A 24,874-nucleotide genomic window follows, 5' to 3' on the forward strand; every position below is an offset into this window, starting at 1 on the left:
ATGATACGGACACTAAACAGCGCGTCATTTGCTGCCTTATTTGCAACGGTGCCAAAGTCCACGACATGCAGAACAGCTAGAATACACAGGTGAGTGGAGAGACACGGGTGAGTGGAGAGACACGGGTGAGTGTGTGTGCAGAGGTGGGAAAGTACCAAATTGTCTAGCCTAGGCAACTGCCAGTGGGCTTTATGGATCTCCACTAACGAGACTATGATCTGGGCTTGATGTGCACAGCCGGTATGTTCGCCGGCGACAGGCTCTATATTTAAGTTTAATTAAATAAAGAATGGCTGCCTTTTAAAAGACCAACGAATCCCTTTGAAAACGGCATATGTGGCATCGATATGAGTCGGAGACAGTTATTCGATTGTCAAAGTTGACAATAAAATGTAAATAGGACAACTTTGGTCATAAAGTCAGTCTCGTCTAAAAACGGAGTTTGGAACATCCGTGCGTCACAACGTAAATGAAGGCTGTGTTTTGATTTGATAATGTACATTTGCCCACTAACATGGAGTGAACAGCTGCAGTGATTGGTCTCTATACACTAGAGTCCCACAGTGGAGGTGTCATAATACCCATAAAACCTAGCGGTCAAACAGGGAAATGGTTCCAATCGTTTTTCCACAATACATTTTTCCCCATTGTGAGTTTTAGAAACACTTAAAATAAGGGGTGTTTCGTGTAGGTTTACCCTGGCTTAACGTTTTGATAACCTTGTAAATCTCTCTCGAACAAGGTGACTTTAATCAATACATTTGGCTCTTTACTTTGTTTCGAAAATGCTAATTAGCATCAAAGTAGACAGAATGCAAGACTACAAATCCCTGCAAGCTCCTGACACCTTTGCAAACAGTAGGGCTGTCTACAACAACGACAAAAAAAATCTTGGTCAACTGAAAGTCGTCAGTTCTTTCGACCAATCGATAGACACACCCTATGTGTTTTAATAAAATCAACAAAACGCATTGAGCTTGTCTGACTCTTACCATTTGATGAAATAAGACAAATGCCTCGCAAAGGCACCAGAGATCTAGATAACCAGAAGGAAAAAAAAACATTAACCTGACCCAACTATTCTCCTCCCACTCCTTCCTGCTGACTTTTGCAGATTTGCCATTCCTCTCCTGATGTTGCCGGTAAAAGGCAACACGAGGAATCAGCAACCTTTCTCATGTTGAATGTCAATTTCTTACAATTTCTACCAATCTGCGTGCTAGTTATGGTTTTCATCAAATCTAATAAAATGTCATTGGTCACATGCGATGTTATTGCCGGTGTAACGAAACGCTTGCATTCCTAGCTCCAACAGTGCAGTAATATCTAACAATTCACAACAATACACATTATTAAAGTGGACAGTGATTCCATGTCTATAGGGCAGCAGCCTCTAATGTGCAGGGTTGAGTAGCCGGGTGGTAACCGGCTAGTGATGGCTATTTAATAGTCTAATGGCCTTCAGATAGAAGCTTTTGTCCAGTCTCTCTGTCCCAGCTTTGATGCACCTGTACTGACCTCACCTTTTGGATGGTAACGGGGTGAACAGCCCGTGGCTCGGGTGGTTGATGTCCTTGATGATCTTTTTAGCATTCCTGTGGCATCGGGTGCTGTAGGTGTCCTGGGGGGCAGGCAGTGTGCTCCAGGCAATGCGTTGGGCAGACCACACCAGCCGTTGGAGAGACGTGCGGTTGCGGGCGGTGCAGTTGCCGTACCAGGTTGGTGATTACAGCCCGACAGGATGCTCTCAATTGTTCATCTGTAAAAGGTTGTGAGGGTCTTAGGGCTCAAGCTGAATTTCTTCAGCCTCCTGAGGTTGAAGAGGCTCTGTTGCGTCTTCGTCGCCACACTGCCTGTGTGGGTGGACCAATTCAAATGGGCAGTGGCGTCCACCTTCTCCACTGCGGCCCCATCGAAGCCTACCACTGTTGTGTCTTCTACAAACTTGATGATTGAGTTGGAGGCGTGCGTGGCCACGCAGTCATGGGTGAACAGGGAGTACAGGAGTGGGCTGAGCACGCACCCTTGTGGGGCCTCTGTGTTGAGGATCAGCAAAGAGGGAGGTGTTGTTTCCGACCTTCACCAACTGGGGGGGGGCTGTTAGGAAGTCCAGGGCCCTGAGCTTAATGATGAGCTTGGAGGGTACTATGGTGTTAAATGCTGAGCTGTAGTCAATGAACAGCATTCTTACATAGGTATTCTTCTTGTTCAGATGGGATAGGGCAGTGTGCAGTGAGATTTCATCGTCTGTGGATCTATTGGGGTGGTAATCAAGCTGAAGTGGGTCTAGGGTGTGATAAGGTAGAGGTGATATGCTCCTTATCTAGCCTCTCAAAGCACTTTATGATGACAGAAGTGAGTGCTACGGGGCGATAGTCATTTAGTTCAGTTACCTTTGCTTTCTTGGGTACAGGAACAATGGTGGACATCTTGAAACGTGGGGACAATAGACTGGGATAGGGAGAGATTGAATATGTCCGTAAACACTCCAGACAGCTGGTCTGCGCATGCTCTGAGGACGCGGCTAGGGATTCCGTCTGGGCCGGTAGCCTTGCGAGGGCTAACTCGCTTAAAATGTCTTGTTCACGACGGCCACAGAGAACAAGAGCCCACAGTCCTTGGGACTGTAGACCCTGCCACATACGTCTCATGTCTGAGCTGTTGAATTCCGACTCCACTTTTGTCTCTGTACTGACATTTTGCCTGTTCTTTTGCCTTACGGAGGGAATAACTACACTGTTTGTATTCAACCATATTCCTAGTCACCTTGCCATGGTAATACTGGTGATATATGTAATGGGGAATTGATATAGACTAACAATCAAATGTTTTGTCACATACCCCCGAATACAACAAGTGTAGACCTTACAGTGAAATGCTAACTTTCAAGCCCTTAACCAACAATGCAGTTTTAAGAAAAATAAGTGTCAAGTAAAAAAAATAGATAAGTAACAAATAATTAAAGAGCAGCAGTAGAATAACAATAGGGAGGCTATATATATATCAAATCAAATATGCTGGGGGTATATATGACTTTTTAGGGCCTTCCTCTGACACCGCCTGGTATAGAGGTCCTGGATGGCAGGAAGCTGAGCCCCGGTGATGTACTGGGCCGTATGCGCTACCCTCTGTAGTGCCTTGCGGTCGGATGCCGAGCAGTTGCCATACCAGGCGGTGATGCAACCATGCTCTCGATGGTGCAGCTGTATATCTTTTGAGGATCTGAAGATCTGACCCATGCCAAATCTTTTCAGTCTCCTGAGGGGGTATAGGTGTTGTCGTGCCCTCTTCATGACTGCCTTGGTGTGTTTGGACCATGTTTATTGTTGATGTGTACACTGAGGAACTTTACTAACAACATGCCACTGACTGAGTAAATCCAGAGTGTCTATATATGGGGATGACTCAACACTATACACGTCAGCTACCACAGCGACTGAAATGACTGCAACACTTAACAAAGAGCTGCAGTTAGTTTCAGAGTGGCTGGCAAGGAATAAGTTATCCCTAAACATTTATAAAACTAAAAATATTGTATTTGGAACTAAACACTCACTAAACCCTAAACCTCAACTAAATCTTGTAATAAATAACATGGAAATTGAGCCAGTTGAGGTGACCAAACTGCTTGGAGTAACCCTGGATTGTAAACTGTCATGGTCAAAACATGTTGATACAACAGTTGCTAAGATGGGGAGAAGTTTGTCCATAATAAAGCGCTGCTCTACCTTCTTAACAACATTATCAACAAGGCAGGTCCTACAGGCCCTAGTTTCTACCTTCTTAACAACATTATCAACAAGGCAGGTCCTACAGGCCCTAGTTTCTACCTTCTTAACAACATTATCAACAAGGCAGGTCCTACAGGCCCTAGTTTCTACCTTCTTAACAACACTATCAACAAGGCAGGTCCTACAGGCCCTAGTTTCTACCTTCTTAACAACATTATCAACAAGGCAGGTCCTACAGGCCCTAGTTTCTACCTTCTTAACAACACTATCAACAAGGCAGGTTCTACAGGCCCTAGTTTCTACCTTCTTAACAACACTATCAACAAGGCAGGTCCTACAGGCCCTAGTTTCTACCTTCTTAACAACATTATCAACAAGGCAGGTCCTACAGGCCCTAGTTTCTACCTTCTTAACAACACTATCAACAAGGCAGGTCCTACAGGCCCTAGTTTCTACCTTCTTAACAACATTATCAACAAGGCAGGTCCTACAGGCCCTAGTTTCTACCTTCTTAACAACACTATCAACAAGGCAGGTCCTACAGGCCCTAGTTTCTACCTTCTTAACAACACTATCAACAAGGCAGGTCCTACAGTCCCTAGTTTCTACCTTCTTAACAACACTATCAACAAGGCAGGTCCTACAGGCCCTAGTTTCTACCTTCTTAACAACACTATCAACAAGGCAGGTCCTACAGGCCCTAGTTTCTTCCTTCTTAACAACACTATCAACAAGGCAGGTCCTACAGGCCCTAGTTTCTACCTTCTTAACAGCACTATCAACAAGGCAGGTCCTACAGGCTCTAGTTTATACCTTCTTATCAACACTATCAACAAGGCAGGTCCTACAGGCCCTAGTTTCTACCTTCTTAACAACACTATCAACAAGGCAGGTCCTACAGGCCCTAGTTTCTACCTTCTTAACAACACTATCAACAAGGCAGGTCCTACAGGCCCTAGTTTCTACCTTCTTAACAACACTATCAACAAGGCAGGTCCTACAGGCCCTAGTTTCTACCTTCTTAACAACACTATCAACAAGGCAGGTCCTACAGGCCCTAGTTTCTACCTTCTTAACAACACTATCAACAAGGCAGGTCCTACAGGCCCTAGTTTCTACCTTCTAGACCACACTATCAACAAGGCAGGTCCTACAGGCCCTAGTTTCTACCTTCTTAACAGCACTATCAACAAGGCAGGTCCTACAGGCCCTAGTTTCTACCTTCTTAACAACACTATCAACAAGGCAGGTCCTACAGGCCCTAGTTTCTACCTTCTTAACAACACTATCAACAAGGCAGGTCCTACAGGCCCTAGTTTCTACCTTCTTAACAACACTATCAACAAGGCAGATCCTACAGGCCCTAGTTTCTACCTTCTTAACAGCACTATCAACAAGGCAGGTCCTAGTTTCTACCTTCTTAACAGCACTATCAACAAGGCAGGTCCTACAGGCCCTAGTTTCTACCTTCTTAACAACACTATCAACAAGGCAGGTCCTACAGGCCGGAACAGGACAACATGGCTGCCCCTTGGATGTACACAGAGAGCTAATATTAATAATATGCATGTCAATCTCTCCTGGCTGAAAGAGGAGAGATTGACTTCATCACTACTTTTATTTATGAGAGGTATTGACATGTTGAATGCACCGAGCTGTCTGTCTGAACTACGGGGCACACAGCTCGGACACCCATACATACCCCACAAGTCATGCCACCAGAGGTCTCTTCACAGTCTCCAAGGTCCAGAACAGGCTATGGGAAGCACACAGTACTACAGAGAACCATGACAACATGGAACTCTATTCCACATCAAGTAACTGACGCAAGCAGTAAAATTAGATTTTAAAAAACAGATCAAAAACACCTTCTGGAACAGCGGGGACTGTGAAGCAACACAAACATAGACACACACACACCACACACACACACACACACACACACACATACGCACTATACACACACATACACGTGGATTTAGTACTGTAGATAGGTGGTGGAATAGGGACCTGAGGGCACACTGTGTGTTGTGAATAGGGTTGCAAAGGGTCGGAATTGTTTGTGTGACGTTAAGTCCTTGAATTTGGGGAATTTTGCTTAAATAACCTTTTTTGTGGGATACACAAGGCAATTCTAGGTCTTGTGGCATATTTTGGTTAAACTATCCCCCAATTCAATGGAATTGCAACCCTCTGCATGCACAGTGTATTCTTCCATCAAATATACAGCTGATTCACAAGATCTTGCTCACTAATGAGATGCTGTTGAGCCCAAACTACTACACTGTCTGAGCCAAAGACTACATGCTTTCTGGTAAGTTTTCATTACAATACTGGGTGGGGTGAATATATTTTATGGCATAAATATTTTTTTGTTAACTAGTAAATAGTAGCCTACAGCAAACTGTGTTTAAATCTAACTTGTTAACAATTTCTGCTAGTTAGTTTTTGCTTCCATGTGGGTTTTAGCTTGCTTGAGCCTGTTAACTGAGGAGTGTTAATTCACCTGTTTCCATAGATTATATTTTATATTTATATATATTCATATTTGTGCGTCGCCCCACGGACCTCCCGGCCGCGGCTGGTTACGACAGAGTCTGTAGTGCTAGAGGCGTCACTACAGACCCTGGTTTGATCCCGGGCTTTATCACAACCGGCCATGAACGGGAGTCCCATAGGGTGGCACACAATTGGCCCAGCGTAGTTAGGGTAGCGTTTGGCTGGGCTGGCTTTACTTGACTCATTGCACTCTAGCCACCCCTTGTGGCGGGCTGGGTGCCTGCAGGCTGACCTCGGTCGTCAGGTGAATGGTGTTTCCCATTGGCTCAATGGGATACGTAGTGATTTTTACCAACACAACCAGATATGTACACCATCTTGTACCCTTTGACCTAAAAAAAAAAAAAAAAAGATGTCATATTTGTTCATTTTTAAATCTGACTTTATTAGTATAATGAGTAACCCAGGAATGTCACGACAAAAATAGGAACTCTACAGAGTGCCAATGGCTACAATGAATCACTAATTTACTTCCGGGTACTACGGATCCACTCCACGGCGCTCCTGAATAGCATGGAACCACATCACTAGTATCCACGTCTGTAACTTCAGGAATACAAGCTCTGTCACCTTGAAGTGACTTAGTGTCTGACTAGTATGAATACGAAGTGATGACTTCTTTATGGACCTTTTTATTACGATGTTAGGTCAGGGTAGGATTCTGTTTCTAACTGGATAGTTCCTCGATTCGATGAGGATGTGAGCCTGATGGTAGAAACTATTTGAAAGTGGTGTAGTGCAGTGTCCTGGATGACACTAAGCATTAAAGGGGATGACTGTTAATGTCCCTTAATGCTGACTACTAATGAACCCTCACCTGTCTCTTAATGATGACTACTAATGAACCCTCACCTGTCTCTTAATGCTGACTACTAATGAACCCTCACCTGCCCCTTAACGATGACTACTAATGAACCCTCACCTGTCTCTTAACGATGACTACTAATGAACCCTCACCTGCCCCTTAACGATGACTACTAATGAACCCTCACCTGTCTCTTAATGATGACTACTAATGAACCCTCACCTGCCCCTTAACGATGACTACTAATGAACCCTCACCTGTCTCTTAATGATGACTACTAATGAACCCTCACCTGCCCCTTAACGATGACTACTAATGAACCCTCACCTGTCTCTTAATGCTGACTACTAATGAACCCTCACCTGCCCCTTAATGATGACTACTAATGAACCCTCACCTGCCCCTTAATGATGACTACTAATGAACCCTCACCTGTCCCTTAAAGCTGACTACTAATGAACCCTCACCTGTCTCTTAATGCTGACTACTAATGAACCCTCACCTGCCCCTTAATGATGACTACTAATGAACCCTCACCTGTCTCTTAATGCTGACTACTAATGAACCCTCACCTGCCCCTTAATGATGACTACTAATGAACCCTCACCTGTCTCTTAATGATGACTACTAATGAACCCTCACCTGCCCCTTAACGAGGACTACTAATGAACCCTCACCTCCCCCTTAATGATGACTACTAATGAACCCTCACCTGCCCCTTAATGATGACTACTAATGAACCCTCACCTGTCTCTTAATGATGACTACTAATGAACCCTCACCTGTCTCTTAACGCCGACTACTAATGAACCCTCACCTGTCTCTTAATGATGACTACTAATGAACCCTCACCTGTCCCTTAACGCCGACTACTAATGAACCTGCCCCTTAATGATGACTACTAATGAACCCTCACCTGTCTCTTAACGCCGACTACTAATGAACCTTCACCTGTCTCTTAATGCTGACTACTAATGAACCCTCACCTGTCCCTTAAAGCTGACTACTAATGAACCTTCACCTGTCTCTTAATGCTGACTACTAATGAACCTTCACCTGTCTCTTAATGCTGACTACTAATGAACCCTCACCTGTCTCTTAATGCTGATTACTAATGAACCCTCACCTGTCCCTTAAAGCTGACTACTAATGAACCCTCACCTGTCTCTTAATGCTGACTACTAATGAACCTTCACCTGTCTCTTAATGCTGACTACTAATGAACCCTCACCTGCCCCTTAATGATGACTACTAATGAACCCTCACCTGTCTCTTAAAGCTGACTACTAATGAACCCTCACCTGTCTCTTAATGCTGACTACTAATGAACCCTCACCTGCCCCTTAATGATGACTACTAATGAACCCTCACCTGTCTCTTAATGATGACTACTAATGAACCCTCACCTGTCTCTTAATGCTGACTACTAATGAACCCTCACCTGTCCCTTAAAGCTGACTACTAATGAACCCTCACCTCCCCCTTAATGCTGACTACTAATGAACCCTCACCTCCCCCTTAATGATGACTACTAATGAACCCTCACCTGTCCCTTAAAGCTGACTACTAATGAACCCTCACCTCCCCCTTAATGCTGACTACTAATGAACCCTCACCTCCCCCTTAATGATGACTACTAATGAACCCTCACCTCCCCCTTAATGATGACTACTAATGAACCCTCACCTGTCCCTTAAAGCTGACTACTAATGAACCCTCACCTGTCTCTTAATGATGACTACTAATGAACCCTCACCTGCCCCTTAACGATGACTACTAATGAACCCTCACCTGTCTCTTAATGATGACTACTAATGAACCCTCACCTGTCTCTTAATGCTGACTACTAATGAACCCTCACCTCCCCCTTAATGATGACTACTAATGAACCCTCACCTGTCTCTTAATGCTGACTACTAATGAACCCTCACCTCCCCCTTAATGATGACTACTAATGAACCCTCACCTGTCTCTTAATGATGACTACTAATGAACCCTCACCTGTCTCTTAATGCTGACTACTAATGAACCCTCACCTCCCCCTTAATGATGACTACTAATGAACCCTCACCTGTCTCTTAATGATGACTACTAATGAACCCTCACCTGTCTCTTAATGATGACTACTAATGAACCCTCACCTGTCCCTTAAAGCCGACTACTAATGAACCCTCACCTGTCTCTTAATGCTGACTACTAATGAACCCTCACCTGCCCCTTAACGATGACTACTAATGAACCCTCACCTGCCCCTTATAGCTGACTACTAATGAACCCTCACCTGTCCCTTAAAGCCGACTACTAATGAACCCTCACCTGTCTCTTAATGATGACTACTAATGAACCCTCACCTGCCCCTTAACGATGACTACTAATGAACCCTCACCTCCCCCTTAATGCTGACTACTAATGAACCCTCACCTGTCCCTTAAAGCCGACTACTAATGAACCCTCACCTGTCTCTTAATGATGACTACTAATGAACCCTCACCTCCCCCTTAATGCTGACTACTAATGAACCCTCACCTGCCCCTTAACGATGACTACTAATGAACCCTCACCTGCCCCTTATAGCTGACTACTAATGAACCCTCACCTGTCCCTTAAAGCCGACTACTAATGAACCTGCCCCTGATGACATGCCTTTGTGTTGCAGTACGTATGATGTGGCTGTGGTGGGTGGCGGCATCGTGGGCCTGGCCTCAGCCAGAGAGCTCATCCTCAGACACCCCACGCTTAGCTTCATTCTGCTGGAGAAGGAGAAGAACCTGGGTAAGTGGTGGGCAGGGAGGGAGGAGGTCACTAACTTGACGTTCCTGTTAGCCCGGGGTGCATTCATTAGTCGGACACCGTTGCAAAAACATTTTTTGCACTGTTCCAAACGGAAAACATTTCACAAGGGGGGAAAAAAAAGGTTTATATTGTGCCACTCTGTCCTGGTCTTAGCCGTCAGCCAATCACATTCTTACGTTATCACCACAGTTCTTCTTTGTGCTTCTTTTCCCTACAACCTTATTGGGGAATTAACACTGTTCCGTGTCCCATCCTCAGCCATCCACCAAAGCGGCCACAACAGTGGTGTGATCCACAGTGGGATTTACTATACCCCCGGGTCTCTGAAGGCCCGTCTCTGTGGCAAAGGGGCCACTATGGCCTACGAATACCTGGACAAGAAAGGACTCCCCTATAAGAGGTGTGGAAAGGTGAGTTCTCTCAAATAAATACATCTAATTAACATTGGGTTGGGCCTTAGGGCTGTAGATGTTGTTGTTTACCGTGGTTTAGTATTTTTTCTTTCCCTAAAGCGCCTATTGTCATTGTAGCTGAATTTAGTATGATCTTCTATCCAGGTCCCCCTCCTCGCAAAAGGAGGTTTCTAACCTCAAGGTTGAATAATGGTTAAAAGGTTATACTAAGGTTAAAACATCGTAGTATTTGCTAGTATCGTTTCACAGTTTGTGCATGAGGGGGAGGGGGGGGGGGCGATTTGTATTTATGGTCTAATTTCATTGTATTTACCTGCAGCAACTGGCTTACAGGGTCGTGGCTTCTTGCCGAGCGGTTAGAGCGTTGGGCCAGGGTCGTGGCTTCTTGCCTAGCGGTTAGAGCGTTGGGCCAGTTAGGGCGTTGGGCCAGTTAGGGCGTTGGGCCAGTTAGCGCGTTGGGCCAGTTAGCGCGTTGGGCTGTTACTGGTTCGAACACCCAGAGACGACCAGATGAAAAAATCTGTCTGTGCCCTTGAGTAAAGCACTTCACCCTAATTTGCTCCAGGGGTCGCTGTACTACTATGACTGACCCTGTAAAACAACACATTTCACCCCCTCTATCTGGTATATGTGACAATGGAATTTTTTTATTTTATTTTTTACTTATAGAACTGTATAATACGGTCTCTTCCTGTCTAATACGGTCTCTTCCTGTCTAATACGGTCTCTTCCTGTCTAATACGGTCTCTTCCTGTGTAATACGGTCTCTTCCTGTGTAATACGGTCTCTTCCTGTGTAATACGGTCTCTTCCTGTATATTCATTCCCGACTCCTTTGTGGTGTTTTCTGTTGTTCTTTGAAAAATAAATGAAAAAGTTGATCACACAACTATGTGCTGGTCATGTCTACGGCTTGGCATATGTGTTGGCAGCTGATCGTCGCTGTGGAGCGAGAGGAGATTCCCAGGCTCAAAGCGCTGTACGAGCGAGGACAGAAGAACAACGTGCGTGACCTCACCATGATAGACGCCAAGGGGATCCGAGAGAGAGAGCCCTACTGCAGGGTGAGAGAGTGAGAGAGAGCCCTACTGCAGGGTGAGAGTGAGAGAGAGCCCTACTGCAGGGTGTGAGAGTGAGAGAGAGCCCTACTGCAGGGTGAGAGAGTGAGAGAGAGCCCTACTGCAGGGTGAGAGAGTGAGAGAGACCCCTACTGCAGGGTGAGAGTGAGAGAGAGAGACCCCTACTGCAGGGTGAGAGTGAGAGAGAGAGACCCCTACTGCAGGGTGAGAGAGTGAGAGAGAGCGAGCCCTACTGCAGGGTGAGAGGGAGAGAAGGGCGGAGAGTGTGAATGAGATGGCATTCAAGTCTGAATTGAGTCTGAAATTACACCCTATTGCCTATACAGAGCACTACTTATGGCCTGGTTTTGGAAATTACGTCATATTCCCTGGTGAAAAATAGTGCTCTTTTATAGGGAACAGGGTGCCATTTGGAACACAGTCCCAGGGTAAACGGCTTTATGGTTAAACTCTTCCTTTCAGGGTCTGATGGCCCTGGACTCTCCTTACACTGGCATCGTGGACTGGAGGCTGGTGTCACTGGCGTATGGCAAGGACTTCCAGGAGGCAGGAGGGACCGTGGTTACTGAATATGAGGCCAGTGACATGGCCATGGTGAAGGAAAGCCCCGCTGGTAACACTGACGGTATCTGTTCCATACTTTTCCTCACCTCAGAACACTCGTAGATTTGATGAAAGGTGGGATTGCACTTGTGAATGTATTTTTATGTTGTTGTTTTTCTTCAAAACATTTCAGGAATGAAATATCCCATCGCTATCAGAGATTCAAAGGTAGGCGTGTGTGTGTGTGTGTGTGTGTGTGTGTGTGTGTGTGTGTGTGTGTGTGTGTGTGTGTGTGTGTGTGTGTGTGTGTGTGTGTGTGTTTTAAATTGTCAGAAAACGTTTTTTTGTTTGTTTTTGTTTTTAAGCTGTAACTAACGTGTGTGTGTGGTCTCCTCAGGGTACGGAGGTAAGGTGTCGGTATGTGCTGACCTGTGGTGGTCTGTACTCTGACCGCCTCGCTCAGATCTCTGGCTGCAGTCCAGACCCTCGCATTGTCCCCTTCAGAGGAGATTACCTGGTCCTGAAGCCTGAGAAACACTACCTGGTCCGGGGCAACATCTACCCCGTAAGTCCTCTAGAACACCGTCTACCCCGTAAGTCCTCTAGAACACCGTCTACCCCGTAAGTCCTCTAGAACACCGTCTACCCCGTAAGTCCTCTAGAACACCGTCTACCCCGTAAGTCCTCTAGAACACCGTCTACCCCCTAGAACACCGTCTACCCTCTAGAACACCGTCTACCCCGTACGTCCTCTAGAACACCATCTACCCCGTACGTCCTCTAGAACACTGTCTACCCTGTAAGTCCTCTAGAACACTGTCTACCCCGTAAGTCCTCTAGAACACCGTCTACCCCGTAAGTCCTCTAGAACACCGTCTACCCTGTATGTCCTCTAGAACACCGTCTACCCTGTATGTCCTCTAGAACGCTGTCTACCCCGTAAGTCCTCTAGAACACCGTCTTACTGGGTAGACGTTGAACACGTCTACCCTGTAAGTCCTCTAGAACACCATCTACCCCCTAGAACACCGTCTACCCCCTAGAACACCGTCTACCCCCTAGAACACCGTCTACCCTCTAGAACACCGTCTACCCCGTAAGTCCTCTAGAACACCATCTACCCTGTATGTCCTCTAGAACACCGTCTACCCCGTAAGTCCTCTAGAACACTGTCTACCCCCTAGAACACTGTCTACCCCCTAGAACACTGTCTACCCCCTAGAACACTGTCTACCCCCTAGAACACGTCTACCCCCTAGAACACGTCTACCCCCTAGAACACTGTCTACCCCCTAGAACACGTCTACCCCCTAGAACACGTCTACCCCCTAGAACACGTCTACCCCCTAGAACACGTCTACCCCCTAGAACACGTCTACCCCCTAGAACACGTCTACCCCCTAGAACACGTCTACCCCCTAGAACACGTCTACCCCGTAATTCCTCTAGAACACCGTCTACCCCGTAAGTCCTCTAGAACACCGTCTACCCCGTAATTCCTCTAGAACACGTCTACCCCCTAGAACACGTCTACCCCCTAGAACACGTCTACCCCCTAGAACACCGTCTACCCCGTAATTCCTCTAGAACACCGTCTACCCCGTAAGTCCTCTAGAACACCGTCTACCCCGTAAGTCCTCTAGAACACCGTCTACCCCGTAAGTCCTCTAGAACACCGTCTACCCCGTAAGTCCCCTAGAACACCGTCTACCCCCTAGAACACCGTCTACCCCCTAGAACACCGTCTACCCCCTAGAACACCGTCTACCCCATAAGTCCTCTAGAACACCATCTACCCCGTAAGTCCTCTATCTTCTCCTTGTATCTCTACCCTTTAGCCCCTAACGGCACTTAGATCTGAAACGATTAGATAGGCTGATAGCATTGTCACAATTTTATAGCTACCTGGCCTATCACACCTATACAAGATTTACATTTACATTCTAGTCATTTAGCAGACGCTCATATCCAGAGTTGACTTTCAGCAGGGGGTGCATGCATTTTTCTTACTGGTCTACACAAGTGCCTTTGCTAGAAGGGCTAAGGTTGATTTTGGGATTCAAGGAATGTCAGATGGTTAAGTGCTGTTAGAGAAATGCACTAATACAGAGAAGGATGTCTCTAGCTTCCTGGTTGTTGTACTGACAGACGGATGTCTCTAGGTTCCTGACCCTAGGTTCCCCTTCCTGGGGGTCCACTTCACCCCGCGGATGGACGGCAGTGTTTGGCTGGGTCCCAACGCCGTCCTGGCCTTTAAACGAGAGGGATACAAGCTGTACGACTTCGATGCCCGGGACTTTGGAGATGCACTTTCATTCAGGTATAGTACTTAGAAGTTAGGAAGCTATGTCATTTAGGTGTCAAATTGGGAAGGTTGGTTAAATATAATCTCTTACTTATCGTTCCCCTCGACATTTCAGTCTAGTAGAGAGGTTCCCCATTCCAGTCCAATAGGGAGATTCCCCTTTACATTCCATTCCAGTCTAGTAGGGAGGTTCCCCTTTACATTCCAGTCTAGTAGGGAGGTTCCCCTTTACAGTCCAGTCTAGTAGGGAGGTTCCCCTTTACATTCCAGTCTAGTAGAGGTTCCCCTTTACATTCCAGTCTAGTAGAGGTTCCCCTTTACATTCCAGTCTAGTAGAGGTTCCCCTTTACATTCCAGTCTAGTAGAGGTTCCCCTTTACATTCCAGTCTAGTAGGGAGGTTCCCCTTTACATTCCAGTCTAGTAGGGAGGTTCCCCTTTACATTCCAGTCTAGTAGGGAGGTTCCCCTTTACATTCCAGTCTAGTAGGGAGGTTCCCCTTTACATTCCAGTCTAGTAGGGAGGTTCCCCTTTACATTCCAGTCTAGTAGGGAGGTTCCCCTTTACATTCCAGTCTAGTAGGGAGGTTCCCCTTTACATTCCAGTCTAGTAGGGAGGTTCCCCTTTACATTCCAGTCTAGTAGGGAGGTTCCCCTTTACATTCCAGTCTAGTAGGGAGGTTCCCCTTTACATTCCAGTCTAGTAGGGAGGTTCCCCTTTTCATTCCAGTCTAGTAGGGAGGTTCCCCTTTACATTCCAGTCTAGTAGAGGTTCCCCTTTACATTCCAGTCTAGTAGAGGTTCCCCTTTACATTCCAGTCTAGTAGAAGTTCCCCTTTACATTCCAGTCTAGTAGAGGTTCCCCTTTACATTCCAGTCAAGTAGAGGTTCCCCTTTACATTCCATTCCAGTCTAGTAGGGAGGTTCCCCTTTACATTCCATTCCAGTCTAGTAGGGAGGTTCCCCTTTTCATTCCAGTCTGGTAGGGAGGTTCCCCTTTACATTCCAGTCTAGTAGAGGTTCCCCTTTACATTCCAGTCTAGTAGAAGTTCCCCTTTACATTCCAGTCTAGTAGAAGTTCCCCTTTACATTCCAGTCTAGTGGAGGTTCCCCTTTACATTCCAGTCTAGTAGGGAGGTTCCCCTTTACATTCCAGTCTAGTAGAGGTTCCCCTTTACATTCCAGTCTAGTAGAGGTTCCCCTTTACATTCCAGTCTAGTAGAGGTTCCCCTTTACATTCCAGTCTAGTAGAGGTTCCCCTTTACATTCCAGTCTAGTAGGGAGGTTCCACATTCCAGTCTAGTAGGGAGGTTCCCCTTTCCATTCCCATTCCAGTAGGGAGGTTCCCCATGAGGACTAAATCCAACTGGTATCCAAGTTAATTTAGATTTCCATGGAACCTCTGGACTTGTTTCTCTTGATAAATGACTCTGCTGGAAGACCGAAGCAGACATGTATCTCTGCTGTTTCTCTCTCTCTGTATCTCTCTGTAAAATGTCTCTCTCTCTCTCTCTGTCTGTTCCAGAGGTCTGCAGAAACTGGTGATGAATAACCTAGTGTATGGTGTTGGAGAGATGTACAGAGGGGTGTTCATCGGAGCACAGGTCAAGATCTTAAAGAAGTTCATCCCAGAGCTGTCTCTAAGCGACGTCCTCAGGTACATCGGATTCTGAATGTTAATTCCAGGTGTAATGAAGCATCTCAGTACCTGAGACACTGATACACAGACGTCCTCAGGTACATCGGATTCTGAATGTTAATTCCAGGTGTAATGAAGCATCTCAGTACCTGAGACACTGATACACAGACGTCCTCAGGTACATCGGATTCTGAATGTTAATTCCAGGTGTAATGAAGCATCTCAGTACCTGAGACACTGATACACAGACGTCCTCAGGTACATCGGATTCTGAATGTTAATTCCAGGTGTAATGAAGCATCTCAGTACCTGAGACACTGATACACAGACGTCCTCAGGTACATCGGATTCTGAATGTTAATTCCAGGTGTAATGAAGCATCTCAGTACCTGAGACACTGTTTGTGATACACAGACGTCATCAGCCAGGGCCACCTATCACTGAGACGTTTCAACTCCTCACCTGGAACGTCCTCAAAGATGCTGAGTCCACACTGATTGGCCAAATCACTGCCCTCCTGTGGATGGTTTCCAGCTTGGTGTCTTTTCAGCAGTACTTGAACCACAGATCTTCTGTCTCTTCCTTTTTGATGCCCAGAGCGGAGAAAGTAGCCTGCTTTTCGATAGGGCAGGGAAGCCCCGGCAGCCAACTTCAACTGGGTAAACTCAGACACTTCATCCCTTTGCCTCGCTCATCATCTGCCAGGATTGCACACTCCTTCTTGCATTCTCCTTCTTGTGCTGGTATGCCTCCTCGTACCTGCCTTCCCAGGGAACTGTGAATTCCACCATCACCATTTTTTATTTTTTTTTCTCTTTCCATATGATGATGTCTGGACGGAGAGTGCTGACAACAATGTCGGGAGTGGGGGGGGGGGGGGGGGGGGGGGGGGGGGCACAGCCGTCTATTCAGGTCAGCACACATCTCTCATGTTCTGGCTTGTTCCAGGATGCCGTCCCTTCCTGAAACGGGCTGCTCCCCAAGGTCTGACAAAGCTGATGCAGAGACCTTTCTTGGTGGGAGTTCTCTTTTTTTTTCGCTCCTTCTCGATGACGTCGTCCAGTTTCCCCTCAACTTGGTCATGCCTCCATCTGTGAGTGTCCTTGGCGAGAGGGTGAAAGTGCGGGATGTTAAAACATGCGCCGTGGTGCCAGGCTTGTTAGCCGAGAGGGCAGCGAGGCCCCACCCTATGTAAGTTAGCGTGGGATGGGAGCGTGTCATAGACGGATCTTAACAGAAACTGGATTCTGGCAGACTCCATCCTCCACAGCTCACCCCAAGAGAGATTCCTCTGTTGTTTCCCACCTTGTCCAGGCTCTCAACCCCCCCCCCCCCCCCCCCCCCCACTACTTTGACCCTACTCTGTTTCTCCTCCATTTTGCTGACTTCCTGCTGTAGCAGGTGCCTTCTTTCGGTGGTGTTAGCTTTGAGCCTTTTGGCAGATGTTTCCCACTATGTCCACCGTGCTGCAGTCTGCTCTCAGCCTGGTTGACGGTATTGGTGGCAAAACATTTTCCTTTGTGTTCTGACCTCAAATCATGGCACCTTGTATCTTCAAGGTCTTTGGGCATGACCCTCAGGGACTCCAATCTGGCCTTTTGCTATTTTCAATTATTCTACCAGCGATGAGATTGGTAGTTGTAGTTTTGTTATTCTACTGTACAGGCCCACATTTGAGAAGCTGCGGAGAATTGATCAAGGTCCTCCTCTCCATGTTACCTTGTCATTGTGATCGGAAAGGTCAAACTGATCCTAAATCAATCAAATTTATTTATAAAAAGCATTTTTTTTTTTACATCAGCTGATGTCACAAAGTGCTGTACAGGAAACCCAGCCTAAAACCCCAAACAGCAAGCAATGCAGATGTTTAAGCTCGGTGGCTAGAAAATCATCACTCCTACTCTGACACGGTTAATATTTATGGCCCCGAATCGAAAGGTGTGCCTGGGTTGTGGAGTATAGAGGCTAAGGGTTTGTTTTGAACTTAAAATGTGCACTATGCAGAAATCGTGTCGCCATTTCCTGGTTGCTAAAATTCGAATAGTTCCCCTACTTTCAGTGTGACAAAACAAAACTAGATAATCATTGTACCATCTAAACCTGCTTTGAAATCTATTTTAAATAACCTAAAATGTTGTATTTTCAGATGTTTTTGAAGCTGGTGTACAAAACCAAAAGTAAAACCAGGAAGCATAAAAAAAAATTGCTCACATAGAACAGATCTACCGCTTGTTAGACTTGCTTTCGATGAGAATGACAGATCTATAACTCGCTTTTCTATGTGAATTTCATTGGTCGCTTGTGATTGGTCATTGTGACATATTGCAGCCTTTCATAAGATTCTTCTCTGTGCTATTTCTATCCGGCTTGAAGGACCAATATTGAATGAACTGATTTCCATAAACATTTTATCCACAGCCTTTTGTACAGAAATGCTTTTGATCCCATTACAGAACTAGTGTGTTGCCAGTGATTTATGTTAATGTGGGCTCTAGTGTTATTTTTTGGGAATCTGCGTTTCCATCTACAGTACATTTGGAAAGTATTCAGACCCCTGAACTTTTTCCACATTTTGTTTATTCTAAAATGGATTTAAATTGTATTTTCCCCTCAATCTACACACAATACACCGTAATGACAAAGCAAAAAAAACGGGTTTAGACATTTTTGCTAATTTATTCAAAATAAAAAAACTATCACATTTACATAAGTATTCAGACCCTTTACTCAGTACTTTGTTGACGTACCTTTGGCAGCGATTACAGCCTCGAGTCTTCTTGGGTTTGACGCTACAAGCTCGGCACACCTGTATTAGGGGAATATCTGTCATTCTTCTCTGCAGAGCCTCTCGAGCTCTGTCAGGTTGGATGGGGAGTGTCGCTGCACAGCTATTTTCAGGTCGGGTTCTCGTCTGGCTGGGTGGGCCACTCAAGGAGATTCAGAGACTACTTGTCCCAGGTTTTTAATCAAGGATCGCTCTGTACTTTGCTCCATTCATCGATCCCTCAATCCTGACTAGTCTCCCAGTCCTTGACGCTGAAAAACATCCCCACAGCATGATGCTTGACCGTAGGGATGGTGCCAGATGTCCTCCAGAAGTGACGCTTGGCATTCGGGCCAAAGAGTTCAATCTTGGTTGCATCCAGAGATTCCAGAGGATCTTGTTCCTCCTTCATGGTCTGATAGTCCTTTAGGTGCCTTTTGGCAAACTCCAAGCGGGGTGTCATGTGCCTTTTACTGAGGAGTGGCCACTCTACCATAAAGGCCTGATTGGTGGAGTGCTGCAGAGATGGTTTTCCTTCTGGAAGGTTCTCCCATCTCCACAGAGGAACTCTGGAGCTCTGTCAGAGTGACCATCGGGTTCTTGGTCACCTCCCTGACCAAGACCCTTCTCCCCCGATTGCTCAGTTTGTCTGGGCGGCCAGCTCTAGGAAGAGTCTTGGTAGTTCCAAAATTCTTCCATTTAAGAATGATGGAGGCCACTGTGTTCTTGGGGACCTTTAATGCTGCAGACATTTTTTGGTACCCTTCCCCAGATCTGTGCCTTGACACAATCCTGTCTCGGAGGTCTTCGGACAATTTAATTTGACCTCATGTCTTGGTTTTTGCTCCGACATGCACCGTCAACTGTGGGACCTTATATAGACAGGGGTGTGCCTTTCCAAATCATGTCCAATCAATTGAATTTACCACCGGTGGACTCCAATCAAGTTGTAGAAACATCTCAAGGATGATCAATGAAAACAGGACGCACCTGAGCTCAATTTCGAGTCTCATAGCAAAAGGTCTGAATACTTATGTAAATAAGGTATGCTTTTATATTTAATGAACTTGCAAAAATGTCTAAACCTGTTTTCGCTTTGTCGTTATGAGGTATTGTGTGTAGATTGATGGAGGGGGGGGGGGAGAATGGTATCAATTTTAGAATAAGGCTGTAACGTATCAAAATGTGTACAAAGGAACGGGGTCTGAATACTTTCTGAATGCCCTGCAGGTAGGGCTGACTGAGGACTTGTGAAGAGCAGAATTAACAACCTTTGCACCAAGACAGTTCTTTGTGAGAAGGCGTTAACCCATGTTTCACAGTTAGTCGTTATGTAAATGCCGGCCCAGTGGCCCAGTGGGTCACTGGGGCACTGAGGTCACGGCCCAGTGGGTCACTGGGGCACTGAGGTCACGGCCCAGTGGGTCACTGGGGCACTGAGGTCACGGCCCAGTGGGTCACTGGGGCACTGAGGTCACGGCCCAGTGGGTCACTGGGGCACTGAGGTCACGGCCCAGTGGGTCACTGGGGCACTGAGGTCACGGTGGCCCAGTGGGGCACTGAGGTCACGGTGGCCCAGTGGGTCACTGGGGCACTGAGGTCACGGTGGCCCAGTGGGTCACTGGGGCACTGAGGTCACGGTGGGTCACTGGGGCACTGAGGTCACGGTGGCCCAGTGGGGCACTGGGTCACTGAGGTCACGGTGCCCCAGTGGGTCACTGAGGTCACGGTGCCCCAGTGGGTCACTGAGGTCACGGTGCCCCAGTGGGTCACTGAGGTCACGGTGCCCCAGTGGGTCACTGAGGTCACGGTGCCCCAGTGGGGCACTGAGGTCACGGTGCCCCAGTGGGGCACTGAGGTCACGGTGCCCCAGTGGGTCACTGAGGTCACGGTGCCCCAGTGGGTCACTGAGGTCACGGTGCCCCAGTGGGTCACTGAGGTCACGGTGCCCCAGTGGGTCACTGAGGTCACGGTGCCCCAGTGGGTCACTGAGGTCACGGTGCCCCAGTGGGTCACTGAGGTCACGGTGCCCCAGTGGGGCACTGAGGTCACGGTGCCCCAGTGGGTCACTGGGGCACTGAGGTCACGGTGGCCCAGTGGGTCACTGGGGCACTGAGGTCACGGTGGCCCAGTGGGGCACTGAGGTCACGGTGCCCCAGTGGGGCACTGGGGTCACGGTGCCCCAGTGGGGCACTGGGGTCACGGTGCCCCAGTGGGGCACTGGGGTCACGGTGCCCCAGTGGGGCACTGGGGTCACGGTGCCCCAGTGGGGCACTGGGGTCACGGTGCCCCAGTGGGTCACTGAGGTCACGGTGCCCCAGTGGGTCACTGAGGTCACGGTGCCCCAGTGGGTCACTGGGGTCACGGTGCCCCAGTGGGTCACTGGGGTCACGGTGCCCCAGTGGGTCACTGGGGTCACGGTGCCCCAGTGGGGCACTGGGGTCACGGTGCCCCAGTGGGGCACTGGGGTCACGGTGCCCCAGTGGGGCACTGGGGCACTGGGGTCACGGCCCAGTGAGTCACTGGGGCACTGGGGTCACGGCCCAGTGGGGCACTGGGGTCACGGCCCACTGGGGCACTGGGGTCACGGCCCAGTGAGTCACTGGGGTCACGGCTGTGGTGGTCTGGGCCTTTTTTGTTTGTTGGTGAAACACTGGCGCAAGTCCATAGTGGAAATATGACATAACAGTGTTGTGTGTGTTTTGTCTGTTGCAGGGGTCCAGCAGGGGTGAGGGCCCAGGCTCTGGACCGCGATGGGAACCTGGTAGATGACTTTGTGTTTGACGTTGGTGTCGGGGATGTGGGCAGCAGGGTCCTCCATGTACGCAACGCTCCCTCGCCCGCCGCCACCTCTTCCCTGGCCATAGCAGAGATGGTAGCAGACGAGGTGGAGAGACGTTTCAGCCTCTAAAAACTCTAGAGGCGCTCTTCGGATGCTTACCAAATGGCATCCCATTCCCTACTTTTTGAGTTCTGCGCACAACTTTTGACCAGAGCCCACAGGGAATAGGGTGGCATTTGGGGCGTACTTACACTTCCCCAGTGGAAGGAAGTAACAACATTATATCACATCTAGTGATATAGTGAAGTGTTGATGATGCTGATCTCAGGTCAGTTCTGCATTTTCCCCAATGGTTAGTTTGGAGTGGGGGTGAGTGTAAGCTGATCCTGGATCTGCGCCAAGGGGCAACTTCACCAGGAAATGATCCATCCAATCTGTTAACTACTGCTCACTGGTCCAGCATCTGCGTCAGCAGAGTGAGGTTACAAAAAATCCGCTAACTTTCCAAAATTCCCAGGTTTTCCAGAAATCCAGATTGGAGGATTCCAGGATTATCTGCTTAGTTCCTCCTTAATTGCAGGAATAATCCAACAGGGATTTCTGGAAAACTCGGGAGGTTTGTAAAGGTTACTGGAATTTGCAACCCGACAGCAGAGTGGTCAGGCCAGAATGGAGTAGACAGAGCAGCATGTACTGAACAGAGCATGTAAAGTGCGTTCGGAAAATATTCAGACACCTTGATTTTCCCCCCCACCCCACCCTAAATTTGGTTACGTTACAGCCTTATTTCCCTCAACACACACAATACCTTATAATGACAAAACGAAAACACGTTTTTAGAAATACTTTCTGAATGCTTTCTGAATGCATTGTAGATGAGAAGATTAGAGGGTAATTGTGGTCTATAGGATCCCTTAAGAAGCAAAGGGCCTAGACTGGGGTTGAATATTTTCCCAGTGTTTTACATGTTCCGTCCCGAGAATAAATCACTTTTCTCCGTGGTAACCCGGTATTTCCCATCAAAACCGGAAGTGTCATTCAAAAGCATTATAAAGCATATAAGTAGGTCCATGTCTGGTTTTGAATAGAGCTTTGATAGAAAATTCAACCCTGGGGCCCTCCTGAGTGACGCAGCGGTCTAAGGTACTGCATCGCAGTGCTCGAGGCGTCACTACAGACCCTGGTTCGATCTCAGGCTGTCACAACCGGCCGCGACCAGGAGTCCCATAGGGAGGTGCACAATTGGCCCATCGTCGTCCGGGTTAGGGGAGGGTTTGGAAAGGGGGGGGGGGGGGTTTACTTGAATCATTGCGATCTTACGACTCCTTGTGGTGGGCCGGGTGCCTGCAGGCTGACTTCAGTTGTCAGTTCAATGGTGTTTCCTCCGACACATTGGTGCAGCTGGCTTCCGGGCTAAGCAGTTATGACCCACCAAGCTGCGCTTCCTGTTTCGGAGGACGTATGACTCGACCTTCGCCTCTCCCAAGCTCGTTGGAGAGTTGCAGCGATGAGACAAGATCGCAATTGGGGAGAAAATGGGGGTAAAATACCCAAAAATTAACTAAAATATTAAGAAAATTCAAGCCTGATGGGTCCTACATTAAAGACATTTAATGAGCCCAATCCCCCAAAAAGCCCAAATAATTGTGCTGTTTTCCAATAGATATATCATATAGGCTACTGCACATTACACATGACAGAAAAACATAAATTCCCATAGATGGAGCTATAGATGAAGCTAGCTATATGCTCTCTTGGGTAAATAAAACTAGCTCCAGTTGGCTAATATGTTTTGAGTGTGAACTGTATTACTGTACTGTATTATATTAAATGGACTAGAATTACATACATCCTTCGACCCATGATAAGCAGGGAGAGAGAACATGCGATTCTGGTGCAGCACATGCGGCCTACAAAGTTACAAGTATAGGCTAGCGATTTCGATTTATAATTTTGAAATATAATAGTGCCTATTTGCATAATTAGTAGGCTGACGCATATGGAGCTTTCATATTTCCCCCTTATGTCATTAGCCTACGTCCTCTCTCTATTGTTGCTTCATTCCTTACCTGGTTTTCAACAGTTAAATGAAATGTTTCGTGTCCTAAATCATTCTAATGACATCCTTGAATAATATAGGACTAGAATTCGATGCAGAAGGCTTTCACTTCTCTTCACGAAGATTGAAGGGTTCTGGGTCTGAATAAATAACGGCTATAGTCTACCGCCATCACTCTTTCAAACGATGTGGATGATAGGTCTACGTGCACTGTGGACTGCGTTCCAGACTGAGCAGGGCTGCATGATGGATGAATGTGGATGATAGGTCTACGTGCACTGTGGACTGCGTTCCAGACTGAGCAGGGCTGCATGATGGATGAATCAACGAGCAGGGTGGGGACAGAGGCCGTAGAGAAGACACATTTAGACATCGCATATAATTTAACACTTCCATTTCACCGCATGCTGTTCATATAAATAATGTATTATAATTTATCGGGTTCTCACAGTTATTTATCCGGGGGGAAATGAGTGGTTTTGGCCAGTAAATCTCAGTAACCGTGTTCGCGCCGTTCAACCCATGTCCATGCTACCGAGGACCAGTTTTCCAGACACAGATTAAATCTAATCTTGGACTAAAAAGCAAATAAAATGGAGAATCTCCGTAGAAATAGCTTTTATACCGACCCCTTAAACGTTTGAAATGTAGTTGGATGCACCAAAAATGAGTTGGTTGCACAGATGATGCCAAGAATTCACCAAGAATGTTCTAAATTAAAGACCTGCTCCACTGTGGTCCTGTATTCTCATGTGATCCCTCTCATTGCTTTGGTTTTGGATAATGACAATGTACAGGAGCGCTAAAAATATGTTTGTGTTCTCCACCATTTCTGCTTTCTGATTTTTTTTTTTTTTTTTACGCACTGATTTTAGGATGTTTAAAACCATTTATTTTATAATAAACTGAAAATATTTATCAAAGTTTTGCGGTAAGAATACTGCCATTTTTCATTTTGCCGCAGTCACATTCTTTGACAGTGATTGTTTTTGAAAAACGGTGTGATTTTGTTAGCCTCTTTACTGAGATGATATGAAACGGTTTAATGAATTTGTCTACGAATTATAATTCTCTCATTTTGAGATGTGTGATGTGTGAGGTGTACAACTCCAGAGACAAAAGTTTATTACAGAAATTCTATGTATTTTAAATAAATGACTTTTCCCATTATTGTTGGTGCAGTATATTGGGAATCTTGTACGAATATGCAGGATAAAGATAATGACTTGGTTGTAAGAATTACATAGTGTACAAAACATTAGGAACACCTCTTTCCATGACATAGACTGACCAGGTGAATCCAGGTGAAAGCTATGATTCCTTATTGATGTCACCTGTTAAAATCACCTAAATCAGTGTAGATGAAGGGGAAGAGCAAGTTAAAGAATGATTTTTGAGCCTTGAGA

At 46.8% G+C, this 24,874-nt stretch overlaps 1 protein-coding gene across 1 annotated transcript; it reads left to right on the top strand.

Annotated features, from left to right (window-relative positions):
* Positions 1-24,638, top strand: l2hgdh (L-2-hydroxyglutarate dehydrogenase). The gene is made up of 10 exons (XM_036955320.1): positions 1-89; positions 9,752-9,867; positions 10,147-10,298; positions 11,233-11,364; positions 11,842-12,004; positions 12,116-12,150; positions 12,320-12,487; positions 14,085-14,242; positions 15,750-15,881; positions 21,343-24,638. Exons 1-10 carry the CDS (start codon positions 1-3, stop codon positions 21,536-21,538), a joined length of 1,341 nt encoding a protein of 446 aa, XP_036811215.1. The 3' UTR covers positions 21,539-24,638.
* Positions 24,639-24,874: the final 236 nt, after the last annotated feature.

The sequence above is a fragment of the Oncorhynchus mykiss genome, chromosome 19 (assembly GCF_013265735.2).
Source record: "Oncorhynchus mykiss isolate Arlee chromosome 19, USDA_OmykA_1.1, whole genome shotgun sequence".
Taxonomy (NCBI): Eukaryota; Metazoa; Chordata; class Actinopteri; order Salmoniformes; family Salmonidae; genus Oncorhynchus; species Oncorhynchus mykiss.